Source organism: Gorilla gorilla, chromosome 13, assembly GCF_029281585.2.
Source record: "Gorilla gorilla gorilla isolate KB3781 chromosome 13, NHGRI_mGorGor1-v2.1_pri, whole genome shotgun sequence".
In the NCBI taxonomy this organism is placed as follows: Eukaryota; Metazoa; Chordata; class Mammalia; order Primates; family Hominidae; genus Gorilla; species Gorilla gorilla.
The window spans coordinates 113,222,536-113,244,468 of NC_073237.2; the positions used below are offsets into that span (position 1 = coordinate 113,222,536).

Below are 21,933 nucleotides of genomic sequence, written 5' to 3' on the forward strand. Positions count from 1 at the left end.
CAGGTACCAGATTAAAAAGTGATGGTCCAGCATCAAACATGCCCTTAGCTCCTAGGCTTTACAGGTACATTGGCCCTTTGAACTAAAATGTTCAGTTAAGAGGTGGGAGGCAGAAAAAAACTGAAATTGACTAGAGTTAAGTTTCCACTAACAATGGAACAGAAATGAAATGAAATTCAGTTACAGAAACGTAATAGAACATTAGATACGCTGTGCTCCTAAATTTGTGTGGCCCCAAATATATCCACTACATACAAATATCAGTAATGTGGTCTCCTTATCTTACTCATAAATGGTACTTTGTAAATCCCAAATCATTGCCAGTTATATTCTTTGAGCTCTTTCAGTTTTTTGTTTTTTGTTTTTTTTTTAGAAAAATCTGTAAGTACCGTTGCTCCCTTTTGAAAGATTAAGAAACTGATGCTAATGAAGTCAACATATACTCCAAAGCTATGGTCATTCTAATGCCTAAATCCAGGCTTTAGCCCAATTCACTCAGCCCAGCCTCCTTTCCATGATTCTTCAACGAGAACTCATCTCAGCTCCCAGCGCGGGAAAGCAAGCCAAAGCGGCCCTGGCAGGACTGATAGTGAGACATGGTCTTGGTCCTCCACCCTGCCACCTGGTGGTAAGACCTTGGAAAGTCATTCTGCTTCCTGAGCCTGTTTCCACATTCCTGAGGGAATCTACTGCCCAGGTTTGTTGTGAGGATGAGCTTTAGCTTGTAGACATGCTTTGAGAATGCTAAAGTATTCTAAAAATATAAGGAATGATCATGTAATACCTGAAGGAATTTCTTAGAAGGTGAGCTACGAGAAGAAGTTTCTCTTTACAGACAAGATGGAGAGTCTACAGAGAAATGAAAGGGATTTAAAATCTCAGAATAAACGTGGTATTTCCCTGTCTATTCTGAAGCACAGAGAGGAGCTTGCCTTACATCCATTGAACCTTGAAGTAGTGGTTTTAAAATTACATCCTTAATCTAGAGAGGAGGGTCTTTGACAACTTCATCAGACCGTTGAATCTTCTCTTATCCCCTAGGGAATGAATGTTCTTTCTCTTTCTCTCTCTTTTAATTTTTCCAGTTTATATGAATAAAAGACAAAGAGAGACAAGCCCAACCTACACACACACACACACACACACACACACACACACACACACACACTCCTCTGTATTTGAGGTTTCATTCCTATGGGATATCTGTCCTAAAAGAGAAGGAGCTTAATTAATTTGAGAAAAGAGAACTAATGGAAAAGAGGAAAGAGGCAGACAACTTAATCCTTTGAAAAAAGTCAGCCTCACATTCTGGACACAACACAGAACATCCTTTTGAGCTGTTTGTCCGCTGGCTGGATTTAAGACTTGAGCAAATCCTCCTCTCCCGGACTAGCACTTTTCCAATGTGCTATATGAAGGGTTAGGTTTCAATGGTCTGAGGCAGACAGCTGCTGATGTATATCAATCTAGCATCTACAACTCCTGTTGCCAGCACCCCAGTTTTTCTTGAGAGTCTATGCCTTCCCCCATCTCAGGGCCATGCATTTCAGGTGTAGCTGCCTCCTGGTGCAAGCTCCAGGCATGTGTCTCTGGGATGAGCCCAGTTAATCCCCCTGACCAGCAATTGGTGCAGGGATAGATGGGCATGAGAACCAAGTTGGCACAATGAGAAGGAATCTGGTGACAGTAGTTGGAGGTACTAGGAAAGAGGTGTTTTTGTCCTGTAGGACTTGCATCCAGCCTGCAGCTGGCCCAAGAATGGCACAGCGCTAAGGAAAGCAGAGCTAAGATAAGGAGGGGGATTCCAATGGCATTGCTTGAGTCCTTCAATCCAATTTTCTCCAGACTTCCACTTAAGCCAATGCATTTCCTTCTTCTTTTTTTTTTTTCGCCTATACTAGTTTGAGTATAGTTTCTATCACTTGTAATCCTGAGAATTCTAATCACTAAAATTTCTAATTGCCCATTCACCTCTGAAGAGCTATTGATCTTTGAGTCTCAGATATAGTTTCATTGCATTATTTCATTCTAGAAGCTTCTTCGTATTGATCTCCTGACCTTTGTCTGTTTCTCAGCTGGTGTGCAGCTGCATTAAGGGCCAAGTGTGTGTTCTGTCTCCCTTGGGTCTTGTTCAGAGAGCCTAGTCCAGAGCAGGATTCCTATCCCTGGTTCTATCCTTCCCTTCTTCTTCTTCTTTCTTTTTTCTTTATTTACTGAGATGGGTACTTCTGGGGTGTTGAGCCGAATCAACAGATTCCCTGGGTTCTCCCTCAGTTTTTTTAAGAAACATAAACTGAAAAACCAGTCTGTGCTATAACGTGTCACAGGTGACTTAATAAAGCTAAGTACAGCATAGAGTAAAGCTACTGTATGGAAAAGAGGGTCACCTGAGGGGAGGGAAAAGGCTTTATAAAGGAGATGTCTCTGGAAAGATGTTCACTTGTTTGCTTCATAGACTTGGAAAGCAATTCTTTCTAGGCAGAGAGAAGGTACAAGAAAAGGTTCTGAGGCATGAAACATGCAGGCAAGTTCATAGAACTCCATCTAATCAGCTCCATTAGGCTGTAGTGTAGATTGAAATGAAGCGATAAGAGATGTGGCTGGAGAAACTGAAAAGGGACCACAGAAAGAAGAGCATTGAATGCCAGGCTGAGTTTAGCCTATGTGGCAATGTTTCCCAAGTGTATTTTCAAGATACCCCAACACACACAAACACACACACACACACACACACACACACACACACACACGTTAAAAAGTCAGGTTCCCGGGACCTAATCTCCTCTTTAGAATAAAAGCTTCTAGAGGTCGAACCCTGTATCTTAGGTCATTCTTATAAAACCATCAGTTTTGGCACACCCTTCTAAAGCAACGGGAACCCTCCTGCATCTTCTTGTGTGACCTTGTCCCACACTAGATACTAAAATTCCAAGCAAACAAGGCTGCCTCTCCCTTCCTTCATGTCTTTGCTTGGCTGTCTCCCCTCTTTCCCTAATGTAACTTGACTCATCTTTTGAAGCCAAAGCCAAAGCCAAAAGCCAACGTCCCAAGGAAGCCTTCTATGAAACTGAGGTCCCAGCTGAAACTTTCTCTTCCGGACCACACCAAAGCACCTGTCCATACTAGTTACACCTCATTGACATCCCGCCTACTATTGTATTCACAGAGGTAAGGCATGCCCTGTCTTACTCTCAAATGGACTGTAAGCTTCTGAAGGCCAGAAGTTCTCTAAGACCTATTGTGTGGTGGGCACTTAAGTTATAATATCTTGTTTCATTCTTCCAACAATTCCAAGAGGTAGGTTTAATGATCTCACTTTACAGGTGAGGAAACCAAGGTAGGCTGGCATGCTGAAGGCCGCAGAGGCAGAAAAGGGTAGTGTGGATATGATCCTCCTTACCAGTGTTCCCTCACAGGGCAGGGCTTCTAGCAGGTGGCCTTAGCCCCTGAGCAACTGCCATGTTCCCGGGCCAATGGGCACTTACCACACATCCCGAGGAATCCACCTGCCGGTCAGACACACACTTGAAGTTGCGAGTGCAGCCCCCATTGTTCCGAGAGCAGTCACGAACTGGCCCGAAGGAGGACAGCAGGTCATTGATGGTTTCAAAGTATGTGGACAGCATCGCTTCTTCCCTTGGAGAGAAAGGGGATGGTTAAACCCCAGAGACATTTGGATCCTTAGATTAAAAAAAAATAATGTGAATTCATTACATTTGAAACCATAACTTATTTATAATCAGGAAAACAATAATAATCAATATTATAAAAAGGAAACAACAACAGGTATACCATCATATGACACGGTGCTTGTCAAGTTGTGATACAGAGAAATGGACCTAGAACTCTATACTCTTTATTTTATTAATACTTATGATTCTTGGAGGTAGTCATGAGATGTGCACTTTATCATAAGGGAACTAGGCTTAGCAAGGTGAAGTATCTTGCTGAAGGCCAGCAGCTTACAATGTGACTGAAGTGAAGTTTGTATTAACTTCCAGCTGAGTCCAAAGAGAAGGCTCTTCTCACTGCCTAACTCTTAGCTTGCATCCTACCTGTTTCTACAGATTTCAGAGCTCCCTATAGCAACTCTGCAATTGGGCACATCCCTATTATTCCAACTTTGTGAATATAAAATTGAAACCATGAAAGATTGTGGGACTGACTCCAAATCCCACAGTCTATAAACAGCAGAGCCAAGACACAAACACAGGAGTCCGACCCTCTAGGGCCCTAGATCCTTATTTTTCAGACTATTGCGTATAAGTCACTCCATCAAGACTGTCAGCAACAGTTGTTGGAAAGGTCATGAGATTGCAGGGAAATACATGATTCCTCCCAAATGAGGTTCTCAAAAGATAAGACTAGACTTGATACCACAATCCATGGATCTGCCAACATTTTATGAGATGGAATTCTCTACAATGGAGGATACAGATGGGAGCCTCTGATGCTGTCTTCTGCAGAAAGGGCCCGAAATAAGAGATACACTTGCTCTGGGGTATATGATTCCCATACTTACAGGAGATTTTAAAGGAGCACCATGGGCAGTGAGAAGAGACACATATCCTTCCCTGGTCTGTGCCTCATGAGGCCCAGAGCTGTGAAGCAAGGGAAATGCCTGCAGCCACACATGAAGCAGGAAGAGGCTAGCACACACTAGAGGGGGTGTCTCTGCACCATCTTGCACATCTTGCATACCTTCTCCCATTCTTCTCCACCTCAGGCTTGGACCAGGTTTGAAACTCCTAATTCATTTCCTTCCTCCAGTCTTATCCCTTCTGTCCCATCTTTCATACTGACTGTCAGTGAACTTGGTAAATCCCAGCTCTAATTAGATACTCCTCTGATCAATAGCTTCCCAGTACTTAGAGAAGAAATATAAATTAGCTTCTCTGGCATTCGGACTTCATAATCTGGTCCCCGGTTACCTGTCCAGCCACATTTACCCTCTCCTCACATCTCTATCCACTAGGCACAGGCCTCGTCTCATTCCCTGAACACAGAATCTCTGAAAACAGGTTCTAAACTGGAAAGTTACATGCAGGAGATTTATTGCCGAGCCCTCTTGGGAGATGCATCGATAGATGGCGAGGAAGGGCTGGGCATAGTGGCTCATGCTTGTAATCTCAGCACTTTGGGAGGCCTAGGAAGGAGGCTTGATTGAGCCCAGGAGTTCAAGACCAGCTTAGAAAATGAGGCAAAACCCTGTCTCTACAAACATTTTTTAAATTACCAGGGTTTAGAGGAGCCTGCCTATGGTCCCAGCTACTCAGGAGGCTGAGGTGAGAGGATCTCTTGAGCTACAGTGAGCCATGATCAAAACCCTGTCTCAAAAAAAAAAAAAGGCAAGTGAAGAAGGCAGGATTTGGTAAAGAGAGAGACTGATCTACAATGCGGGTCTAAAGTATCAGTTGTTCCTGCAGGGAGCTCTGGAGCTGAGAAGGCCCTTTATGGATGTCCTGAATTAAAGCAAGGAATCCAGGCCTTTGCATCCCCACAGTAGCCAGTCATTGGTGGGGGCTGCTGTCTGGAATGGGACATACTAGGATAAGCCAGTTCCCTGAGGCCGAAGGCAATGCCTAGTCACTGACAGCCACAGCTGGTGGGTGGGTGGGCTGGCCCTGAAGAGGGGATCTGGGTGTGGTACCTGCAGGCACCTCTCTCAATCCCAAATCATGCTCTTCCTTCTGCCTGGGATGCCCATTTCCAAATGCTTACGTGAAGAAATCCTAAGAATCTTTGAAAACTCTTCATATTCATTCATTCATTAATTCATTCATTGTACAAGCTTACTGAGTGTTTACCATATACCAGGCACAATGCTAGGTGCTGGGGACACAGCAGTGACATCAGGCAAGATCCTGACTCCCAACCTCCACAGTAGCTTTATGTTACCGCCTTTGTGAAACCTTCTCTGCTAATTCCCCCTACTAGAATTAATTCCTTTTCCCTGTGAGCATAGTGGCTAAATCTTTTAACTTATTGATCTTAATTATCAGCTTCACAGTCTCCCAGAGAGACTATAAGCTTTTAAAGGAAAAGGCTCAAGATTTATTCATTTCTCTTTAGTCCCCAGCACAGAGTCTGGAAGGAAAGTGTGCTAGGTAAACGTTTTCAAATGAAACACAGAAAACACCCAAAGGCTTAGACACAGTCTTCACCAATGAGTACTTTTACTAAGAATCTCCTCAGCAGGGCACTCCTCTCTGTCTCTCCAACTCTGGGTCCCCATTCCAAATCCTTTGTGTTCAGGGATGCAGCACAGGGACAAAGGAGAAGGGTGAGGTGCTGCAGGATTATCCCTTGCTTCCTAACTTTGTAGGGAGCGAGGTGACAGGTTTATGGGAGGAAAGAATTAATAGTTCCTGAAACGAAGCTCTGGGGAGACTTGCCACTTTTGAATCATGAAGAGAGTTGAGGATCCTGGGAAGACATTAAGCCTATTAAAATATTAATACCCTAGAAGGGAGAAGAAGAAACGGAAAGTAAGAGGAGGAGATAAGGCAGAGGGACCAGGCTGGGCGCGGTGGCTCACACCTGTAATCCCAGCACTTTGGGAGGCCTAGGTGGGCTAGGTCAGGAGATCAGGACTATCCTGGCTAACATGGTGAAACCTCGTCTCTACTAACAATATAGTAGCCAGGTGTGGTGGCATGCTCCTGTAATCCCAGCTACTCGGGAGGCTGAGGCAGGAGAATTGCTTGAACCCAGGAGGCAGAGGTTGCAGTGAGCCGAGATTGTGCCATGGCACTCTAGCCTAGGTGACACAGCGAGACTCTGTCTCAAAAAAAAAAAAAAAAAAAAAAAAAAAAGACAGAGGGACCTGAGAAAGTGAAATAACAAGAGATAAACAGGTAGAGAAACTGCTGAGAAGGAAAGAAGAGACACAGAGAGGCAGAAACACATATAGCCACCTGGAAACAGATAAAAGGATCTAAAAGGTATAGATGGACAGACAGAGAGACAGAGAGTTATAGAGGGACACAGGTCATAGAGACAGACAGGAAAAGAAAGGCAAATAGAGGAGAGAAAGGATGTGAAAAGATAAAAATGAAAAGATAGAATTGGAAAAAGAAAGCAAAGAGAGAAACAGAGGCATAAGAAACAGATGAAAAGAGGAGGCATCCTCAAGGTGAACAGAACAAATGTGTAAGTGTGCCGAGGAGAGGGAGAGAAGGTGGGAGGGAGAGTGAGAAAAGAGAGCAGGAGGAGACAAATACAGAAAGACAGAATGAAAGGGAAGAGAAAGACACTGAGTAAGAAAGAAAACACACCCATCTCTACTAAAAATACAAAAAATTAGCCGGGCATGGTGGCGGGTGCCTGTAGTCCCAGCTACTTGGGAGGCTGAGGCAGGATAATGGCGTGAACCCAGGAGGCGGAGCTTGCAGTGAGCCAAGATCGCGCCACTGCACTCCAGCCTGGGCGACAGAGCGAGACTCTGTCTCAAAAAAAAAAAAAAAAAGAAAGAAAAGAAAGAAAACACAGGCTGGGCGCGTTGGCTCATGCCTGTAATTCCAGCACTTTGGGAGGCTGAGGCGGGCGGATCACTTGAGGTCAGGAGTACGAGACCAGTCTGGCCAACATGGTGAAACTCCGTTTCTACTAAAAGTACAAAAAATAGCCGGGCGTGGTGAGGCTCGTGCCTGTCGTCCCAGCTACTCAGGAGGCTGAGGCAGGAGAATCACTTGAACCCAGCAGGCAGAGGTTGCAGTGAGCCGAGATGGCACCACTGCACTCCAGCCTGAGCAACAGAGCGAGAGACTGTCTCAAAAAAAAAAAAAAAAAAAGGAAAGAAAACACAGAGCCATGGAGAGCAGAGACAGACAACAACAAAGAAACAAGGAAAGGGAAGTGAAAAACAAGCAAAAACATGTCACCTTTCTCTGGAAGCTAGAGACAGTTCAAGCTATAAAAATACAAAAGCTGTCCACTTTTAAAAGGATTGATTCTGCATAAACATCAGTTACATGAGGGGAACATTACTTAAAACACAAAGACCTGACACAGGGGCCGTTACTAAGTCAAGAGAAGTGATTGTGTCAGGCTAGGGAATGAAGAATCTGAGCGCAAGACAGGAAAAAAAAGCTTAAAGCAGACACTGGCGTTTTCTTAACTCGGGGGCTCAATCCTTCATCTCACTTGCGGAGCCCAGGGTTTAGGGTCTGTCGGATCTTAGAGCTGCCCCAATCTTGGGGTGGGGAGTGGGAGGCAGCAAAGAGAAGAATGGAAGAGCACTGGGGGCGGAGGCAGGCTGGACTGATAGACACTGCCCTGGGGCATCAGGATACCAGTGTGAGAATCCCAGCTTTGCCAGCAATCACCAAAACTACCAACATCCTCTTCCTTATTTAGGATTTCCTGGGCACCTGCTATGTGTTAAGCATGGTGCAAGGTTCCCTTCCTGTAATATTCCCTGTGATTTTCACAAGAGCCCTAGAAATGACAGTTTTATACCCAATGTGCAGCTGGAGAAACAGGGGCTTAGGGAAGTTATGTCATTTGCTCCAGTTCTCAATAGCGTGATGCAGTGAGGCCAGGCTGTGCACTCGAATCTGCCTGACCTCAAGTCCTGAGCTGCCTGAGTTAAACTTTAACAACTTACCCTGTGTCTTGGGCAAGTCAGAGCCCTCCTAACAGTAAGGCCCGTAAGAATGTGTGTTCAATCTCTCTGTCTTAGCAGAGGAGGACAGAATGGGCAGAGCCTGTGAGTTCTTTATGTACCTCCCACAGCCTGATTCCTGGGCCATGCATGTGGTCCACAATAGCCTCAATCCATGCAGGAATAGAAGGGGAAAGCACAGTGTTTAAGTTTACTAGAAGGGCCATAACAAGTACCATGAATCAGGTGACTTAAAACAACAGAAATTTATTCTCTCGCCATTCTGAAGGCCAGAAGTCCAAAATCAGGGTTTGGTAGAGCCCTGGTCCCTCAGTAGGCTCAAGGAGAGAATCCTTCCTTGCGTCTTCAGAGCCTCCCATGGCTCCCAGCCACGCTTAGCTTTGCTTGGCTGGCAGTTTCAGGACTCCTGCCTCTGTCCCCATCATCATATGGCCTTTTGCCTGTGTGTCTGTGTGTCCTCTCCTCTTCTTAAAATGACACCATTTGGGCCAGGTGCAGTGGCTTACATCTGTAATCCCTGGGAAGCTGAGGCAGGTGGATCACCTGAGGTCAGGAGTTCGAGACCAGCCTGACCAACATGGTGAAACCCCGTCTCTACTAAAAATACAATAATTAGCAGGGCGTGGTGGTGGGTGCCTGTAATCCCAGCTACTCGGGAGGCTGAAGCAGGAGAATTGCTTGAACCCGGGAGGCAGAGGTTGTAGTGAGCCGAGATCACGGCATTGCACTCCAGCCTGGGCAACAGAGCAAGACTCCTGTCTCAAAAAGAAAGAAAAAAAAATGACAGCATTAGTTGGGTTTAGGGTCCACCTTAATCTGTTATAACCTTTTCTTAGTTATATCTGCAAAGGCCTTGTTTCTAAATAAGGCCACGTTCTGAAGTTCTGGTGAACACAAATTTTGGGGGACAAAATTCATACAATTCCACAGGGCACAGGGGAATGTGCTCACATTCGCGTGGTAGGACAGAGCCAGGACTAAATAAAATACCTCAGTCCTTGACTCTTATCAAAGTGCTCCTAATACTGCACTGGCTCTTCTCACTCTAGACACTTCATGTTTCATTGTGGTCCTTACAAGGTTTGAAAAATCTTAGGGAAAGGATCATGATGAAGTCACTCTCCATATTATCTGTGCCTTTATTTGGGAGGAGAAAAGACCAACTTTAATTAAATACCTACCACACTCCAGCAACCGTGTAGAGGGTTTTCAACCACTCTACAGGACAGAGCTTGGCAAACTTTTCTGTACAGGGCTAGATAGTAAAGATCTTAGGCTTTGCAGGCCATACAGCCTCTCTGTCCCAATCACTCAACTCTGCTTTTGTAATACACAAACAATCATAGACAATATGCAAAAGAATGAATGTAGCTATGTTTCAATAAACCTGTATTAAAGATGGGTGTAGTGGCTCATGCCTGTAATCTCAGCTCTTTGAGAGACTGAGGTGGGAGGATCGCTTGAGCCCAGGAGTTCAAGACCAGCCTGGACAACAGAGTGGGATCCCATTTCTATAATTTTTTTTTTTTTTTTTTTAATTAGCCAGGTGTAGGGGTGTGTGCCTGTAGTACCAGTTACTCAGGAAGCTGAGGTAGGAGGATTGCTTGAGCCTAGCAAGTTTGGGGAGGTGGGGGTCAAGGATTTTAGTAAGCTGTGAGCATGCTACTGCACTCCAACCCATGTGACACAGTGAGACCCTGTCTCAAAAAAAAAAATAAATAAAAAATACTGTATTTACAGAAAGACACAGCCAGATAAATTATTTTCTGTTTTAGGTGTGAAAACCCTGAAGTCAGTGTTGGAGTTAGGAGTTGAACCCAGGTAGGTCCAACTCCACATTCTTTCTCCTACACGAATCTTCTGAAACTCAGCCTTCTCATCTGTAAAATGGGAATAATATCTGTCTCATTCTCAACTCTGTAGATGACTATAAGGATATAATAACATGATATAGAAATGTGTTTTCCAAACTCTAAAACCTAATGCAAACTTATTCATTGTTTATTCATTCAATAAATATCTGAGTACCTGCTGCATGCCACATACTGAGCTGATTATCATTATGGCTTTTCTCTGGCCTCCCAGCACCTGTTTCTGTTCCTATATAACCCAGACATTGTGCAAAAGGTTCCAAACATCTCTCTATCTCTGATATACAAATTATTATTATTTTTTTCTGTTAATACTGGCTCCAAAACAGAGATAGCCAGACCCCACCAGACTGGGTGAGACAGCCATCCCCTCATTACCTGATGGGCAAAGTACAAATGCGTCACCTGGATTCCATTTGGCTGAGTCAGCCCAAGCCTGATGCAGGGTGAGCATTAGGCAGGGTGGCTGGGAACAGATGCTGACATGGCCTGCTGTTAATAAATACCAGGAAAGGTCTGTGTCACTCATAGAGAGATGTGAATGGATGATGCCAAGCCAAGACAGTGACAAGTCCCTCACTGATGCAGATTAATCATTCTCTGGTAATAGCCGACAACCTTGTTTCCTGAGCTACCTGGGAAGGAGGAACCTAAGACAATGTATTGATAAAAATCAAGCTCAGGGCAGGCACGGTGCCTCACGCCTGTAATCCCAGCACATTGGGAGGCCGAGGCAGACAGATCTTGAGGCCAGGAGATCGAGACCATCCTGGCTAACATGGTTAAACCCTGTCTCTACTAAAAATACAAAAAATTAGCTGGGTGTGGTGGTGGGCACCTGTAGTCCCAGCTACTCAGGAAGCTGAGGCAGGAGAATCGCTTGAATCAGGGAGGCAGAGGTTGCAGTGAGCCAAGATCGCGCCACGGCACTGCAGCCTGGGCAACAAAGCGAGACTCCGTCTCAAAATAAATAAATAAATAAAATAAAATAAAATAAAATAAAAAATCCAGCTCATTTTTTTTTTATTTTAAAGAAAGAACGCTTTGTTGAGATATAATTCACATACCATATGATTTACCTACTTAAAGTGTACAGTTTAAGCAGGGTACAGTTTAAGTGATCAATATTTAAATATTTTCATCAACCCAAAGAGAAACCCTGCCTCTACCATAAGTCCCTGCCTACTTCCTCCCAATGACCCTTGTGTTGGGAAACCACTAATCTTCTGTCTTTACAGATTTACTAACTCTGAACACGTCATGTAAACTAAGTTATACATTATGTAGCCTTTTGTGACTGGCTACTTTCAGTTAGCATAGTGTTTTCAAGGTTCATCCATGTTTGAGCATGTATCACTACTTCATTCCTTTTGTATTGCCAAATGATATTCCATTATATAGATATTCCACATTTTATTCCTCTATCATTAGTTGGTGGACATTTTGGTTGTTTCCACTTTTCAGTTACTATGAGTAATGCTGCTACGAACATTCATATACAGGTTTTTATGTAGATACATGTTTTCATATATTTTGTGGCTCCCCCTGCCCTGGGATTTAGGGAGCCTTCTCAGCCCCTAATAGCATGAGCCACAGTGTAGAACAGTAGATAAGAGGGCAAGTTTGTCTGGAGTCAGACTGCCCTGAGGAGGAATCCCAGCTTCACTCAGTATGAGACCTTGGGCAAGCCTCTTCTTTTTGAGACAGAGTCTCACTCTGTCACCCAGGCTGGAGTGCAGTGGCGCGATCTCGGCTCACTGCAACCTCCGCTTCCCAGTTCAAGCAATTCTCCTGCCTCATCCTTCCAAGTAGCTGGGACTACAGGAATGTGCTACCACGCCAGACTAATTTTTGTATTTTTAGTAGAGATGGGGTTTCACCATGTTGGCTAGGCTGGTTTTGAACTTCTGACCTCAGGTAATCCAGAGACCTTGGGCAAGTCTCTTAAACCCTGAGCGTCAATTTTCTCATCTGTAAAATGAGGATATTAATACCTAACTAGCAAAGGTAGCATGAGTGATAGATTAGGGAGCAAATGTGTCAAATGCCAGGCACACAGCAAGTGCCTAACAGCTGGTAATAAGTGGTATCATCTGAAAGTCCCTCAAAGTTGCAAGAACCATGCCTTGAGAATGTTGAGAAGCTCAGTGTAGGAGAAGGGATGAAAGATCTGAGAACCCACATGGTCCATTTACTCAGTTAAAAATGTTTCTTTGGTGCTGGGCTTGTTCTGGGTACTCGGCTGGGTTCCTGGGAGACACAGGAATGGATGTAACAGAGCTTGTGCTAGGCCGGAGGAAAAACACTAAGCTAGCAAAATAAGTGAGGCCACAGGACCACAAAGATGACTCTCTCTCTCTTGCCAGACCTTGGAAGTAGGAGCTCAGAGAAGGCTTTTTGGAGGAGGTAATGTTGAGCCTGAGACATAAAGGATGGGTGGAAATTAGGTAAAGGGGGATAAATAGAGTGGGTTAAAGAAATTCTAGGCAGAAGGAAAGAATATGCTAAGGCCTAGAGGTAGGAGATAGAATACCCTGATTGAGGGGCTTCAAGAGATGCAGAAAAGCTGGACTGTCAAGGAGGAGGTGAGATATGGCAAAGGCTGAAGCAGCAGGAGTGCCAGGAGCCAGGCTAGAGAAGATTCCTGTGTGCCAGGCCATGGTGATTCCGGACTTTACCCTGGAAGCTATGGACTGCCACCCAAAGGTTAAAAAGCAGATCCTGCTTTTATTTAGAGTAATACCATAGATGAATAGTTTACACAAATCCTTATGGCAATAATAGTTAATGCTGATTGTGCATTCATAATATGCCAATAAATGGTTTAAACACTACATGTATCAACTCACTTAATCCTCCCCCAAAACACAATGATGTAAATGATACATCCCCATTTCATAGGAGAAAGAAACTCTGGCACCACTTTGAGGCTGTTTTGAGACCTGTTAAGGATAATGTAGGTAAAGCATTAGGACAGTGCCTGGCACATGGTGACTGCTTTATAAGGATTTCTTGAAAAACAGCTTCCAGGGGAGGGATAGGGTGAGGTGGCACAAGCCACAGGTATGTAGATTTGAGCTTTTCCAAAGCCAGAGACATTCAGCAAGGGAACACTCTCTTCCAAGTTACTGCTCCAGCCTTCAGGAATGCATACTGAGGAGGCATGGCCATTTTCCTGGGATAGTTGTGGGGGGCACTCAGGCCTCCAGTGCAGAGGGTGTACAATATCATGGTGATAACAACATTCACATGGGCTAATATCTACTGAGAATTTATGACATGAGAACTTTGGCTTAACATAGATTATCTCATTTAATAATTGCCTGTGGGATTGTGCTATTATCCCTGTTGATATGGTTTGGCTGTGTGTCCCCACCCAAATGTCATGTTGAATTGTAATCCTCAATGTTGGAGGAGGAGCCAGGTGGGAGGTGATTGGATCATGGCAGAGTGGGGAGGCAGTGGACTTCCCCATTACTGTTCTCGTGATAGTGAGTGAATTCTCACGAGATCTTGTTGTGTAAAAGTGTGTAGCACTTGCTCCTTCACTGTCTTCCTGCTATTCCAGCCATGTAGGACATGTCTGCTCCCCCTTCCCCTTCTACCATGTTGTAAGTTTCCTGAGGCCTCCCCAGCTATGCTTCCTGTACAGACTGTGGAACACTGACCCAATGAAACCTCTTATCTTTATAAATTACCCAGTCTCAGGTAGTTCTTTATAGCAATGCAAAAACAAACTAATGCCTCTGTTTTTTCAATTTGAAAAGAAATGTACACACTCAGATGCAGGACTTGGCATTTACAGAGGTGAGAGGACTGGCAGTGAGTCCTAGTGACAGAGCTGGGTTCCACCCTGGGTGTATCTGACTTCGGACTCTTTAGTGTCCTGCCTTTCTCTTTAAGAAGTCTTTCCACCCAGAGATTCTGGGACTGGTGTTTTAGCTGACACTTAACATTCTCCTTCCTCTAGCAATTATGGTTTACACTAATTTAGGTTGATATATATATATTGCTGTTCAGAGTGGTCTCATAACTTCCTGGGAGTGTCTTGTGCCTCTGAGTAGCTTGTTAGCTTCCTGCATGCCTAGAGTCCTCCTCGGTCACATCCCTCAGTGCACTGGGCCTGCTGCAGCTGTTCGCTGAATAAGGGCAGGTGTTGAAGGAAGAGAAGGAGGGCACAATAAGGCCCATCAGCTGTGCAGTCTTTAGAACAAAGAGAAAATGATTGTAATGTCTGTTGTCCATCTGTGTGATGGAGGCAATAATATTCAACTCACAGAATTGTGGGTCAGAATTCAAAGAGTTAAAAGATATGAAAGTCTCTTATCACTAGGCTATTGATCCTCAATAAAGAGCTGTTGTGTTTTGGAAATGAGTTTGTGCATTTCACAGATATTGACCCAGCACTCACCCCTGGAGTTGGAGGTTGGGTATAGACACAGCCTTGTTTTATTGTACCTCACTTTATTGCTCATTGCAGATATTATTTCTTAAAGATTGAAGGTCGGTGGCTACCCTGTGTCAGGAGAGTCTATCAGTGCCATTTTTCCAACAGAATGTGCTCACTTCATGTCTATGCATCAGATTTTGGTAGTTCTCACAATATTTCAAAATTGTGTCATTATTATATCGGTTATGGTTTGGGGAGCCCTCATTGCGCTCATATAAGGCGGCCAACTTACTTGGTAAATATAAGGCCTCCCTGTTTGCTGAGACACCACAATATTGAAATCAGGCCTATTAATAACCCTATAATTTCCTCTAAGTGTTCAAATGCAAGGAAATGTCACACATCTCTCACTTTAAATCATAAGCTAGAAATGATTAAGTTTAGTGAGGAAGGTATGTGGAAAGCCAAGAATGACGAAAAGCTGGGCCTCTTGCACCAGTTAGGCAAGATGTGAATGCAAAGAAAAAGTTCTTAAAGGAAATTAGACGTGCTACTTCTGTGAACACACAAATGATAAGAAAGTGAAACAGCTTTATTTCTGTTACGGAGAATGTTTTAGAGGTGTGGATAAATTAAACCAGCTACAATATTCCCTTAAACCCAAACTAGGGCAAGGTCCTAATTCTCTTCAATTCTATGAAGGCTGAGAGAGGTGAGGAAGCTGTGGAAGGAAAGTTTAAGCAGAGATTGATTCATAAGTTTTAAGAAAAGGAGCCATCTCAGTAGCATAAAAGTGCAAGGAGAAGCAGCAAGTGCTGATGTATTAATAGAAGCTGCAGCAAGTTATCAAAAACATCTAGTTAACATAATTAATGAAGGTGACTATGTCCAACAACAGATTTTCAATGTAGATGAAACAGCCTTGTATTGGAAGAAGATGCCATCTAGGTCTTTCATTGCTAGAGAGGAGAAGCCTGGCTTCAAAAATTCAAAGGACAGGCTGTCTCTCTCATTAGGGGTTAATGCAGCTGTTGAAGCCAATACTAATTTACCATTATAAAAGTCCTAGGGCCTTTAAGAATTATGCTAAATCTACTCTGCCTGTGCTCTATAAATAGAACAGCAAAGCCTGAATGACAGCACATCTGTTTACAGCATGGTTTACTGAATATTTTAAGCCCACTGTTGAGAACTCCTGCTCAGAAAAATGAGCTATGATGGAGATGCATAAGAGGTTAATGTTGTTTTCATGCATTCTAACACAGCATCCTTTTTTGCAGCCCATGCATGAAGAAGTAATTTCAAGTCTTATTATTTAAGAAATACATTTTGTAAGGTTATAGTTTTCATAGATAGTGGTTTTTCTGATGGATCTGGGTAAAATAAATTAAAAACCTTCCAGAAAGGATTCCCCATCTTAGATGCCATGAGAAAAATTTCTGATTTATGAGAGGAGGTCAAAATATCAATATTAGCAGGAGTTTGGAAGAAGTTGATTCCAACCCTCATGAATGACTTTGAGGGGTTCAAGGCTTCAGTGGAGGTAATAACTACAGATGTGAAAATTGCAAGAGAACTAGATTTAGAGGTGGAGGTTGCAGATGTGACTGAATTGCTGCAATCTCATGATAAAACTAATGAGAAGTTGCTTCTTGTGGACGAGCAAAGAAAAGTGGTTTCTTGAGTTGTAAACTACTCGTGGTGAAGATGCTGTGAATACTGTTGAAATAAGAACAAAAGATTTAAAATATTACATGAACTTGCTTGATAAAGCAGTGGCAGGGTTTGAGTAAATTGAAAAAATTCACTTTCAAAAAGTTCTGTGGGTAAAATGCTATCAGACTACATCACATCCTACAGCAAAATCTTTTGTGAAAGGAAGAATCAGTTGTTACAACAAATTTCACTGTTGTCTTATTTTAAGAAATTGCCACAGCCACTTCAGCCCTCAGTAACTACCACCCTGATCAGTGAGCAGCTGTCAACACTGAAGCAATACCCTGCACCAGCAAAATGATTATGGCTCACTGAAGATTCAGATGATCATTAGCTTTTTTTTAAGCAATAAAATATTTCTTAATTAAGGTATGTACATTATTTTTTAAACATGATGCAATTGTACACTTAATAAACTATAGAGTAAAAAATAACTTTTATATGCACTAGGAAACAAAAGTATTTGTGTAATTCACTTTATTGTGATATTTGCTTTATTACGGTGTTCTGGTACCTAACACACAATATCTCTGAGGTGTGCCCGTATACAGAAAAGAGCAAAACAAACATGTGCTTTGTCCCTCTGGGGCTTACAGTTGTTGGGACAAGTAAGTTCCTCTTCAAAGACTCAAATTTCTGATCATAAATTGTAAACCAAACCTATCCCCTCCTTTTTTCACAAATCACACATTTACCCTATTTGGAAAAGTTTAAGTCTTAGCCAACAGGATCTGCTTAGATTGTGCGGTCCAACCCCAGCCAATAGGAGAAGGACACAGAAACAGGAAATGCATTAGGGTTAAAAACCCCTTCCCTCCTTTGTTAGGTGTGCTCTTGCTATTGTAACCAGTGCAGGCAGCACCTTTCTGCAGAAGTAAATGTGCCTTGCTGAGAAATTTTCTGTCTAAGTGTGGGTTTCTTTTGGCTACGAGCACTTGTTTCCAACACAGGTAGTTATTGGAACAGTCACTCAACAAATACCTGCCTTAATATCAATATGTGTGTCTGTATCTATGGCTATAGCTATGTCTATGTTATATCTGTATCTATGTGTATATATCTATAGCTATACATCTATGCCTATACCCCATCTATACCTAAATTTATAATTACAAACTGTGATAGATGCTTTAAAAATACTGAATACAATAAGATCATATGGCAGAGGGGCCAATCTAATCTAAGGATTTGGGGATGGGAGTGTGGAGTGAGGCAGATTTCCCTGGAGAGTATGAGGCCCTGAAACCAAACCAGCCTGTGGTGTGGTGAGGTTTCATCACACCCAGGCTGTCCCCAGGAGAGCTGGGATGATGTGTATCCTCCATTCCCACCCCCACCATGCACAGTGACCATGGAGTCCACCATTCCTCTGGCAAAAAAAGCCATCTTCTCCTCCCTGTACTTGTTCTGACTATTTAGTCATAGAAATTCTCCTCTTCACTTAAACACATTTACAAGAAAAGAACAAACAATCCCACTAAAAAGTAGGCAAATGACATGAACAGACACTTCTCAAAAGAAGACATTCATGTGGCCAACAAACATATGAAAAGAAGCTCAACATCACTGATTGTTATAGAAATGCAAATCAAAACCACAATGGGATACCATCTCACGCCAATCTGAATGGCAGTTTTTAAAAAGTCAAGAAACAACAGATGCTGGTGAAGCTGTGGACAAATAGGAACACTTTTACACTGTTGGAGGGAATGTAAATTAGTTCATCCATTGTGTAAGACAGTATGGCAATTCCTCAAGGATTCTAGAACTGGAAACATCATTTGACCCCCATTACTGGGTATATACCCAAACGAATATCAGTCTTTCCATTATAAAGATACATGCATGTGTATGTTCATTGCAGCACTATTCACAATAGCAAAAACATGAAATCAACCCAAATGCCCGTCATGACAGACTGGATAAAGAAAATGCGGTACATATACACCATAGAATACTATGCAGCCATAAAAAGGAAGGTCATGTCCTTTGCAGGGGCACAGTTGGAGGTGGAAGCCATTATCCTCAGCAAACTAATGCAGGAACAGAAAACCAAACACTGCATGTTCTCACTTATAAATGGGAGCTGAACAATGAGAACACATGGACACAGGGAGGGGAACAACACACACTGGGGCCTATCAGGGGGCTGGGGGAGAGACAGCATTAGCATAAATAGCTAATACATGTGGGGCTTAATACCTAGGTGATGGGTTGATAGGTGCAGCAAAACACTATGGCACACATTTACCTATGTAACAAACCTGCATGTCCTGTACATGTATTCCAGAACTTAAAGTTATTTTTTTAAAAAAAGAAATTCTCCTCTTCACCCACCCCTCTTTCTCCTACCCTTTGCAAATCTCATCCTTATTTTGAAAAAGAAACAAAAAAGTTTCAGTGGCAAATGCTGAAGCTTGAGGATTATTTATTCATAAATTACCCACATGGAGTCACTGAGAGCTCCTCCAAGCTCTCATTTCAAACAGAAGAAGCTCATTAAGATGGGAAGTCCTGGGGTCTCAGGTGTGATTGCTCAGAAAGCCAGCACCTTCCCCTGGCTCAGGGTGTGCCCTGCTGCTCAGGAGCCTGAGAGACTCTGGTGATCTGGATGGCAGAGGGGGTTGCCGTGAGCCAGGAAAGCCCAGCATTAGACAGTAAATGGGGCTGTGACCTCTAGAAGGAAGAGCACTGGCCTGGAGGCTCAGGTATGGTATCAGAGTCCAGCTCAGCCTCCCTCTGCTGTGTGTCCCTGGGTGACCCCTCCACCCTCTCTGGGCCTCAGATTCTACATTTCTACAATGATGAGGTGATCTCTAAGGGCTCTTCCAGCTCCAATTTCTAATAACATAATGCGGCTTCCCCAAAAGACTGACAACTGCTTCCAGTTGTCAGTTTCACTTTCAGAAATAAGGTGAAAATGCAAGACTGGAGAGAGACAGAGACAGACAGACAGACAGACAGACAGAGGGAGAGAGAGAGAGAGAGAGAGAGAGAGAGAGAGAGAGAGGGAGAATTCATTGTTTTGAACCTGAGGAAATCAAGGGACTGTGTTATTATGAGGACGCAGCTCTGGGCTCAAACTCTGCTGCTCATTTGCTGAGAAAACTAACAACTTATTCAACCTCTCTTGAGTCTCAGTTTCCTCATACATAAATCGTAGATTATAATACCGAATTCTTAGTTTTCATGAGAATTACATTAGATAATAAAATTTCCATGAAGGCATGGGTTCTGCCATGCTCACTGAAGCCTTAAACAGAGTGCCTGGAACACTTTGCAGGCAACCCAATTCGTATCGGACAAATGAATGAATAAAAACACACGTGAAACACTGTGCAAAGCACTGAGCCCATAACGAAGATCAATACACTTGCTTGAATTGTTACAGTAATTGTTACTAACAATAGCCTGCTTTTCACCAATCCTAAAAATTACCCAAGCCCTGAGAACAGGGATTCTTAACTTGGTGTCAAGACTTGTTTTCCAATCTGATGAAGCCTATGAAGCCTACGGACCACAACTTAGAGTTATGTTTTTATGTGGATAAAATCAAATGAAAAGGCATTCTAAAATAAACCATTTATCAAAATGTATTTAAAAATCAATTGTAACATAATCTACGTGTTCCTTTATTGACATATTAAGTAAAAATATCTAGTAGCAGATATAATAATAACCATAAATTCAAAGCAATGATGAGCCAAAAATATATTTTAAGACATTTACAACAAATGCAATATGATATAAAACTATAAGTAATTTCCACTGGTGACAAAGTCACAGGTGCTGCTAACACACCTATGTTTGTTGCCCATGTTTGTAATAGAAAGAAATGTTAAATTTCAATGAGTGGCTGGCAAAAGTAAAGATGTATGATTTTCCCATGAAATTTCATGAAACTCCAGCATAGACCCCAGATTAAGAGCTGCTGCCAACAATGACACTTTGTTGGAAAAAGCTTTTCTCTGTATAGCTGTCACTGTGAATATAATCAGAAGCTTGGGTCCTGATAGGAAGACAGGAAATTAAAACTCAACTATCATCAAACCAAAATAATTCTTTCCTGAAGGGGCATATGTGATGTGGTGAATTAACAGACTTGGGCTTCAGAAAATAAATAAATAAATAAGTAAATAAACAAAAGCTTTCAGGGGTTTGCCCTTGCGCAAATGACCTCCCACCTCAGAACTTCAATTTCCTCATCTGTGAACAAGTTGTGGTAATGCTTCCTCCAAGGGTGGCTGGAGAATGGGGTAAAATACATAAGATAATATCCCTTGTGCAAATATGCAAATACTGGCCCTTCTGTGTCTCCCTTCCTGTTCCTTCTAGGGCAAAAGAAGTTTATTGCAGCCATCCATGGCTGCCATAGGTGCCATGATGGGGATGAATTTCTGAATTTCTTAAGGACTTACTAGGTTCTAGCTCCATGCTAGATACTTGGCACTCACAGGTGCTGAGACATGACCCCCGCCTTCAAGAAGGGCACAAGCTGGGGCAGAGATAGCAAGTAAAAATTTACATGGTGAAGCTGAGTAGACACATATTATAGACACATAAAGATGTCATGAGGTCCTCAAAATGAAGCGATGACTTTTCCTGGGCTGGCTAGAGAAGGCTTTCTAGAAGAGGTAGCCACACATGGATCTTGAAGAAAGATGACAACATGAGGAGGAGAAAAGGAAGAAAATAGAAAGACAGGATGGCTGCTAGACGACAGCACAAACAGAGTCACAGAATGTGGAAGAGGAGGAGGAGGAAGGTGTGTTGCATAAATACCCATACCCAATGAGCGCATTATTAAAGTGTGGGATGGGTGGGAGAAAAGGGAGCTCACCAGGCCCAGTCACATGTGTTTTATAGACATTTTCTAGTTCACAAGGTGGATCTCTTTACCTCATTTTGCAGATAAAGAAACTGAGTCGTTTAAAAGTCCTATAATTTCTTAGTGGAGCCCTAATAGGAATGCAACTGCCTCTGACTCTGAAGTCCATATTCTTCTCCCAGAATGCCACTTGTTGAATTTGAGTTGGAATCCCAGTTTTGCTTCGTATCTCACTGTGTGACCTCTTGAAGGTCACTAGTCTCTCTGACTTCAGCTTCCTTATTTGTCAAATGGAGACTATAGCACCTACCTCTCAGGACTGATATTAAAACAAAAATGATAAGCCACTTAAAGCACCACATGCATTGCTGGGCATAAAGCAAAAATCCAACCAGTGTAAATTCCCTTTTACTGCACTTCTCCATTTGCACCTGGAGTGGCCACTGCCTTTGCATGGTTTTGACAGGCTAGTGGAAAGCGCAATTTCCCAAAAGATTCGAGC

At 42.9% G+C, this 21,933-nt stretch overlaps 1 protein-coding gene across 5 annotated transcripts in view; it reads right to left on the minus strand.

The window, feature by feature from the left end:
- The window catches only part of ASTN2 (astrotactin 2), a 983,906-nt gene that overhangs the window by 430,838 nt on the left and 531,135 nt on the right, over nucleotides 1–21,933 (minus strand). For all 5 annotated transcript variants that reach the window (XM_031014728.3, XM_031014726.3, XM_031014725.3 and 2 more), the window contains one exon: nucleotides 3,486–3,636. In XM_031014728.3, coding sequence (XP_030870588.3) covers nucleotides 3,486–3,636 — 151 coding nt within the window. The remainder of the gene's footprint in view (nucleotides 1–3,485; nucleotides 3,637–21,933) is intronic.